Source organism: Sinocyclocheilus anshuiensis, unplaced genomic scaffold (assembly GCF_001515605.1).
Source record: "Sinocyclocheilus anshuiensis isolate Anshui unplaced genomic scaffold, SAMN03320099.WGS_v1.1 scaffold821, whole genome shotgun sequence".
In the NCBI taxonomy this organism is placed as follows: domain Eukaryota; kingdom Metazoa; phylum Chordata; class Actinopteri; order Cypriniformes; family Cyprinidae; genus Sinocyclocheilus; species Sinocyclocheilus anshuiensis.
In genome coordinates, this window is record NW_015558606.1 from 1,024,595 (window position 1) to 1,033,422 (window position 8,828).

Below are 8,828 nucleotides of genomic sequence, written 5' to 3' on the forward strand. Positions count from 1 at the left end.
CACAGAGAGTTTTACATATATAAAAAAATGACATATTGCCTATAATATATAAAAAATAAAATAAAAAAAAATTTCACATGGACAACATTGTTTATTACAACATAATAAAAACTGCATACAAAGTATTACAATAAATAATATTGCTAAGTAATTACTGCTTTGGTCCAATTTTGGTAGTTTTGTTTGGGTGGCTATCGTGAAATGGTCTGAAATTAAACAAAATGAAAATATAGCTGTACAAACAGACTGAAATAAACTGAAAGATTTAGAATAAAAACAACAATGGCAATACTGTTAGTATTCGTATAAAAATGCAAAAATTATTTTTTCACTACAAAAATAGGACTTAAAATGGAACATTGTACTGAGCAGAATCAGTAGAAGACCTTTTAAACACTGAATCCTTCATTGGAGGTCCTTCACCGGCGACTGTACTTTGTTATGTAACATCTGGGTGACATACCCCGCTCCGTGTCAAAAGGTCAGAGTTCAGCTGGAAGATAACTATCCAAAGAGTCACCACTGTAGATAGAGACATTGCTGAAACAAGAAACAGTGGAAAGAGAGAGAGAGAGAGAGAGAGAGAGCAAAAACAGAGTAGAAATCAGATCTGAGCAGTAATCCCGAAGCTCACACGTGAGCACTTTTGGCGTGGTTAGTGGAGGCGGGGCCGGAATGAGCAGGGCCCTGTTTGGAGTAGTAGAATCTATTGTTGTCAGTGTATGTAGTAGGGGTGTCCACTGAACAGCAGGTGATCATACAGCCTCCCAGCAAACAAAGTGCAGTGCCCACCCAGCCCGAATACAGGGAGAAGCCAAAGGACATCAAGCCCCTCTCGTGATGGGCCCCGATGGGAAACCACACGGTGGAGACGATGCCGCAAAAAGCTGAGAAGGAAAAAACACACTTAACATTAAATTATAGCCTTTTTTGTTGTATGTTGCATCATACCCTTAATGTAAGTGAGAGAGATATACACTCATCTTCAATTTACAGAATACTAAGTGGCATAAGGGTATGTTGGTGTCATTTTTCTGAGCGTAATATGAGCTTAATTTAAATACAGGGTTACCAGTCAGCAGGATTATGGTTCCTCCGAGCACTGATCGTTTGTTCTTGGCGCTTTCTGGTTCACTTCCGAGGTTAATACAGGACATAGACATGAGCACGAGCGCGACAGCAGGCAATCCGAGAATCGATGCTGTGACCATTAGCGCTCGAGACGTCTGGATGTACGCTTCAACAAAGACCAGAATCATTTTATTCTCCTTTTCATTATATAATAATAATACAATTCAGTTAAACAGAATCAACTATTTAGATAAGCGATAGTATGTTCACACACACACACACACAAATAGTGGTGAAAAAGTTGTTTTATATAAGCATATATAAAACAATGTTTATGCACTTTGTAAAAATGCTATATACTTTTATATAACATACTATATGAATTATTTTTAAAAATACATTTTAAATGTATTTGCATGTTCAAATTTTATTTCATATTTATATTTTATTTAATAAACTCTTTTATGTCATTTTATCCTTATGCTCATGTATTAAATAATGAAAATGCATTGTTTCAGTAATGGTTTTCATCTTCATTCCGAACAAAAAAAAAAGCTTACATTAATGTATTATTTCACACGTACCTGGTAGCTCGAGGATCTGCGTGAGTGTGATGCAGTGATACAGCGCAGTTGAGATCACACAGTCTGCCCATAAACCTTTGGCCTCCAGTTCATCCATCTTCTTACATGTGTTCATGTTGTATTTACAAGTGACCACCCATTCATTAGTGGCAGTGGCGATGATAAGGCCGATCCAACCAAGAAAACTCATCACAAAACCCGTGAACTGTAAGCAAGTATTTGCCATGGTGTACAATGTGCGCAAAAATGTGTCCAATAAGTTGAAAAAGTTCTCTTTTAAGTAGTTGATAATCAGATAATACAGGCTACTTGGCGGAATTTATAGGTGGTAATATCCAGATATGTTAATCCATTGCGTAAAAATCATGATGAGTTGTAGATCCTTATGGTGCGCAGTATTCCAGGCTAATACAACATGAGAGTACCGTTTGCGGAGCTTTTATAGTGGAACTACAGAGACAAAAGAGCTGTCAGCCAATCACATGAGTAGAGACACTTCCCAACGTTACTCATCTCTTGTTTTTCACTCTCCTCTTTTTCTCCTTGCATGTTCATAGTCTGTGATGTAATACTAAAGGAGGAGTATAGAATTTGTAAAACTGACGAATAACTCTTCACAAATTACTCCTCGATACGCCAAGTACTGCTAGAGTTATATTTGCTCAAGTGGCTTTGGTAACAGTGCAGCACCTCTGACTTCATTGCATTGCTGGATTTGTGATATATGCTGCCCTCTGGCGGCTGATTTCTCAGATGTGTGGAACATTTATTTATTTGAGAACAAATCAAAAATGTTTTAGCGGACCTTCTCTAGTCAGAGTGACAAAGTGCAAAAATCGCATTAACTTTCTAAAGCGTTTTTGAAAAATCGCTTACCCCATTAAGAAAACATATGCAAATAGAAAAAGCACCAGCAAATTAAGAAAACATCTTCATCAGTTTGACTAGGCACACGCTACAAATACTCACAACACGACCAAATACAGAAATGCAGAAATGCGCTGCAAAAACTCGCAACCGAATCAAATACAGAAACGCGCTGCAAATATAAGCACAAATATCGGAAATCTACGGTAGCTGTGAAGTGCAAAGCAAATCACAATTCTGAAAACAAAATAACAAATTACAAACGCAAATGCAAGTCTAAAAAACAAAATAACAAGTCAGAAAACACAATGACAAATTCGAAAACATAATAACAAGTCAGAAAGCACAACGACAAATCCGAAAACAAAATAACAAGTCAGAAAACACAACGACAAATCCGAAAACAGATTAACAAGTCAGAAAACACAACGACAAATCCGAAAACAGATTAACAAGTCAGAAAACACAACGACAAATCCGAAAACAGATTAACAAGTCAGAAAACACAACGACAAATCCGAAAACAAATGAACAAGTCAGAAAACACAACGATAAATCAGACAAACCGGAAGAGGTAGGTATAAGTAGCTCAGTTTAAATGTATTGTATGAATTGCCATTACTCTGGAATAAAAAATATGGGGTGTCTGTTTACATTTAGTTAAAAGTGGATGTAAATCGTCAACTCCAGTGGTGCAGATGGATAAGTGCTGGTCATTGGCTTTTTAACGCGATTGACCCAGGTTCGATCCCGCCTTTTGCCGAACTTTTTTTTTCTCCCTTTTCAAATCTCGTATCACATCGTAAAGGCATTTATTTTCAATAAAAATTAAGGAAATAATCAAAAAGTTGAAAATAAAGTATCGGGTAGGGTTAGGGTAGGTGTAGGGAGGGCTTTATTGTACCAATAAGGTGGCATCCATTTAATAATTAAAATTAAAATGATAATTTACACTCAATACGTTATTATTGCATACTGTTTTATAATGTACTACAATACTGAAGTGCAGATAATTGCCACTATTAGCAACAAGTAGTATACTTGATAGTAGAAATCCTGCTATTTTAACATGGTGTAAATGGGTATTTGCACTTAGTGTAAATAGCATATTGCTAAAAATACTGCTCTTTTCACTTAGTGTAAATAGAATCCATTGCTAATACGAGATTTGAAAAGGGAGGAAATAAAAGTTCGGCAAAAGGTGGGTTCGAACCCGGGTCGATCACATCAAAAAGCCAACAGCACACACTTATCCATCTGCGCCACTGGAGCTGATGATTCATGATTACTTTTAATTAAATCTAAATAGACACTCCGTATTTTTAATATATACGTATACGTTGATTGACAGATGTCTCGTCCAGTCAGCGGTGAGTAATCCCAAACCACTGGCGCTGTCTCAAACTGTACCTACCTCTTCCGGTTTGTCTGATTTGTCGTTGTGTTTTCTGACTTGTTCATTTGTTTTTGGATTTGTCATTGTGTTTTCTGACTTGTTATAATGTTTTCTGAATTGTTATTTTGTTTTATAGACTTGCATTTGCGTTTGTAATTTGTTATTTTGTTTTCAGAATTGTGTTTTGCTTTGCACTTCTCGGTCACCGTAGAAATGTATAAGGGAACCGCAACAAATGAACCTGGCTGCTGGGACACGCTTCAGTTTCTACTCTGAAAGGTGAGATTTTTATTTGTTTTAACATCTTGATGTTAGCTTAGCTTTCCCCCCCATATTAGCCTAAATTAAGCTGACGAAATACACAATTACTGTACCTGTGAAACATATGTAAGCTGGCTAACTTACTTTTACAACTTCCCTTACGAAAATTAACCATGGTTTTACTATAAAAAATAAATAAATATACATGGTTACTATAGTTAAACCATGGTAATAACAAATTACACAAACCATAGTTTAACCATGGTATTTGTGTGGTTACACAAATGGTAGGCTATCACCAAAAACAAAATGGTAATGGTAACGGCAAAAACATCAATACTACTAAAACCATGGTTAATTTTCGTAAGGGTTGTTGGGGTCGCCTTGAAACATTTCCGCTGTGGTCTGTACTATGTGCAACGCTTGTATTTGGTTGTGTTGTGAGTTTTTGCAGCGCGTTTCTGTATTTGGTCGTGTTGTGAGTCTTTGCAGAGCGCGTGTTGTCAAACTGATGAAGATGTTTTCTTCATTTGCTGGTGCTTTTTCTATTTGCATGTGCTTTTTTAAGTTGCAGCGCGTTGAGCTCTCCGCCATACGGTGGCCGAGAAGTGCAAAGCAAATCACAATTCTGAAAACAAAATAACAAATTACAAATGCAAATGCAAGTCTAAAAAACAAAATAACAATTCAGAAAGCGCAACGACAAATTCGAAAACAAAATAACAAGTCAGAAAACACAAGGACAAATCAGACAAACCGGAAGAGGTAGGTATAGTTTGAGACAGCGCCATTGGTTTGGGATTACTCACTGCTGACTGGACGAGACATGAAGAACAGCAGAGACGTGGTAGAAAGTTCGGAGATGGAATTAAAGTAGCTCCGTTTAAATGTATTATATGAATTGCCCTTACTATGGAATAAAAATACGGAGTGTATATTTACATTTAGTTAAAAGTAGCTGTAAAACATCAGCTCCAGTAGCGCAGATGGATAAGCGCTTGCTGTTGGCTTTTTGACGCGATCGACCCAGGTTCGATCCCGCCTTTTGCCAAACTTTTTTTTCCTCCCTTTTCAAATCTCGTATCACATCGTAAAGGCATTTATTTTCAATTGTTATTTTGTGTTCAGAATTGTGATTTGTTTTGCACTTCTCGTCCACCGTACCGCCACCTTACAAAGCAGTCCAAACAAGTTCTAAACAAATGTGGTGGTGGATTTTGAAGTGAGAGGACAACATATGGGATTGAATTTTTCACTGGAGAAAGCGTTATTATGGATTATGGACTGGTATTTTGGCCAGAAGTGATGGTTTAAGTTAAAATGCCTTGATGATGAATTTTTAGTTGTGGATTATTGTGATGTTTTTATCAGCTGTTTGGACTCTCATTCTGACGGCACCCATTCACTGCAGAGGATCCACTGGTGAGCAAGCAAAATTATGCTGAATTTCTCCAAATCTGTTTCAATGAAGAAACAAAATCTGCATCTTGTATGGCCTGAGAGAGTACATTTTCAGCTAATTTTCATTTTTATTCCTTAAGATATTAATGCGGTCCTTATTTTTCATATTATGAAGCATAAAGTGGCAGGACCTGGCAGTCGTTGTAATGTGGTCACTGAAGGTGAGCTCTGAAACATGTATGCATGGACTTTATGACCTCCGATGGATATAGAGGACATCTTTGCTAGAGGGAATCAGAGCTCAGTCTTGAGTTAATCAGCCAGGCTGATATATCAGAGAGTCATGCAGCGATCATGTCTGAGACGGGATCGAACAGAGATGAGAGATGAAAAAACAGAGGGGGGAATTGGATATAGAGATATCAGCATTCCATTGGGAATTGGATAAGTTTTCTGTGTGGTGTAGATGGTCAAAAAAGGGGGGTGGGGTCTAAGGACTGATCCTTGAAGTACCGTATCCCTGAATGCAGGTTTTTGAGGTGTTTGAGGGCGAGTTATCCAGCTGACTTGGTAGGACCTGTTTTCCGGGACTACAAAAAAAAAAGGAGCTGATTTGGATATCACTGGCAGCTTGGATGTTGACAGTGTTGAAAGCTGCAGATAAATCCAAAAGAATAGAGTTATAATGCTATGTTATTTATGACCTTTGTGTTTTGGTTGCAGCAAAGAGAGTAGTTTTCCCTTTGTAGAACCACCCTAGATTTAATTTGGGATTTTTTTTTTAAGCCTAAGGGCTTTTGTTAAAGAAAAGAGACACAATGCAAGTCTTTGAAGTGTCTGTTTGATCTGTATCTGCTTCTAAATATAATTCCACACTTGGGTTGCTGGACAAAATGTTTCTTGAATCTTTCATATGTGACATTTGGTGATGTGCAGTACATTCTCTTGGGGCTTCTTCATTGTTAAGAATGTGACACAACGTGCTAATCAATTACAAAGGCCACATAACATAAATCCAACATCAAATAATATATTTTACCATCAGGTACTCTCTGCATAAAGTGAGAAATTAGTATGTGTCCTTCATTCATCCACTAGGGGGACTCCTTTGACTTCAAAACATCTATCCTTTATTTCTGTTCATCTTATTGACATTTGCTAGGTTGGCTAGTTAACTGTTATGGAGGACCAAACCTGCAGAAATTAAAAACGAATAAATATATAGATAAATAAATAAATAAACTGACAGGAAAATAAATAAAGGAATAAATGACTTGATCAAAACAAATATAGTTCATTTGTAATAAAATTTAACCCTGAATTAATTTTTTTAATTACTTTTTCCTTTATGTATTATATTATTTTATGTATTTATTTTTGCATTTATTTTAATATAATTTATTTATGTATGTATTTATAATTTTTTTATTCCCACGTGGTTAGATCAGCGTAGCAGTCAAAAAACGGGACTAGGGAAGTCATGTACAGGACAAATCAATTAGGCCCAAAATACGGGACGGTTGGCAACCCTACAACAGCAAAAGAACCAAAGCCCACAAAGACACTGACCAAGCAAATATGCTGTACAATAAACAATAGGATAAAAAAAAAGTCTTATTTCCATTTTCCCCAAGCATATCAATGTCTCAAGCCTCCAATACAAGCTGTAAAATTAAGTTTTGGAGTTAGCAACGGAGACTTTGGATGAGATGCTTAAGAAATTCTACGCACAAGAGAGTTTTAAGGACAAAAACCTGAAAAATGTCTTGAAATAAAACATATGAACAATGCCTTGAGCCGTAGTATAAGTGGAATATATATATATAGAAGATAGACATGCACCAGACCTTGACCTCTGTTTGTTTATGTTACTTCTCTTTCAAATATTCTGAGCGTGTTCTAATCTAATCTTTAGTGTATGCTTCATTCCTTGCAGTTCAACCTCATTGTTGTGGTGACGTTCTATAACCTGAATAACAATAGCAGTTTTACATTCATTTCAAGAGTCCACCCCCAGCTAACAAAAAAAGGTCCCCAGGACGTCCCCTAAATGGCCTCTGCTAACGTCCCCCGGACGTCAGCGTGTAGGGTCCCCTTGACGTCGAGCGGACGCTCACAGGACGTGCAGCGGCCATTTGGGACGTTTAGGGGACTTTCGCTTTAAGTCCTCTGAATGTCATTTTATTTTACTTTTAGGCGAATCAAAGACAACAGACATGTTGTATGGAGCAAAATACGTTTATTTTAATTGAACAATTGTAAAGTTGCGGTGCTCTTCCCGTGTGTGTGCAGGGCTCTAGACTAACTTTTTGCACTGGTTGCACTGGTGCACCTAAAAGCACAACAGTTAGGTGCACCCAAATTTTCGACCGCATCGCAATTTAACACCGCAGTTTTACAAGTTCTAGTCTTACCTGTGAGGCATACAGTGGAAAGGCACAATGTGGACACCTGCCTCTTGCTGCAGAAGGGCTATGACACCACCTTTGCTGCCCAAATTAACAGCAGCACCATCAGCACCCAGAGCAATGATTTTCTCCAGCCAGTTACTGCACTGGTCCCCAAGAGCAGCAAATGCTTTCTTTGAGGCAGCATAAATTCCTAATTAAACAAATAAAAACGATAATACCATTTACTTCCCAGATCAAGAGTTTATAATGCAATCTATTATTATTATTTTTTTTTTCATTTTCAATGATAAGAATATTACATATGGTTAATGCAGTAACGAGACGGTAGGCATATTATTGACATAGGCTACATGACATGACATGGCTTGGGCATGGGCATGGGCATGCTCGACCTCAATGTGTCCAATCAGTATATTCATCGGTCTTCCTCTCCGCAAGATACGACCGTACACAATGACGCATTCCTTTGTGACGATATCTGTGTCTCCGTCGATCAGGAATGCCATGTACGCACTGTTCACAATTTGCACAGACGTCTTTTTTTTTCAATGTATCTGCGATGACTCCTATAAATTGGGCGCACGCGACATCATTGCTGTACGCCGGGTTTACGTTCAAGCCATTTTTCTTCATAAGAATTATTTCGGACTTGAACTTAGTGAAGGGAAGTTCTTCTTTTGCAATATTGTAGGCAACGTTAAACTTGATTATCATCTCGGCCTCGTCTGATGATCTGTTTGCTGCTGCCTGCCGCTGAAAGGCAGCGGGGAGAGGGGACACTTGGGCAGTGCATTTATCGCGGCATGTAATGTGTTTTATAGATGCATTGTGCTTTTT

The 8,828-nt window shown here is 37.7% G+C and overlaps 1 protein-coding gene across 1 annotated transcript; it reads right to left on the reverse strand.

The window, feature by feature from the left end:
- Positions 1-270: 270 nt before the first annotated feature.
- LOC107680222 (claudin-11-like) lies at positions 271-2,068 on the reverse strand. The gene is made up of 3 exons (XM_016476019.1): positions 1,656-2,068; positions 1,073-1,237; positions 271-887 (listed from the first exon to the last, which is right to left on the reverse strand). Exons 1-3 carry the CDS (start codon positions 1,879-1,881, stop codon positions 631-633), a joined length of 648 nt encoding a protein of 215 aa, XP_016331505.1. The 5' UTR covers positions 1,882-2,068; the 3' UTR covers positions 271-630.
- Between the last annotated feature and the right edge of the window lie 6,760 nt (positions 2,069-8,828).

Coding starts and splice junctions, on each gene's coding strand:
- LOC107680222 (XM_016476019.1), bottom strand. CDS start 1,881: ATGGCAAATACTTGCTTACAGTTCACGGGTTTTGTGATGAGTTTTCTT. Junction 1,238..1,655: donor GCAGATCCTCGAGCTACCAG/GTACGTGTGAAA, acceptor TCTTTGTTGAAG/CGTACATCCAGACGTCTCGA. Junction 888..1,072: donor AACCATAATCCTGCTGACTG/GTAACCCTGTAT, acceptor TTTCCTTCTCAG/CTTTTTGCGGCATCGTCTCC.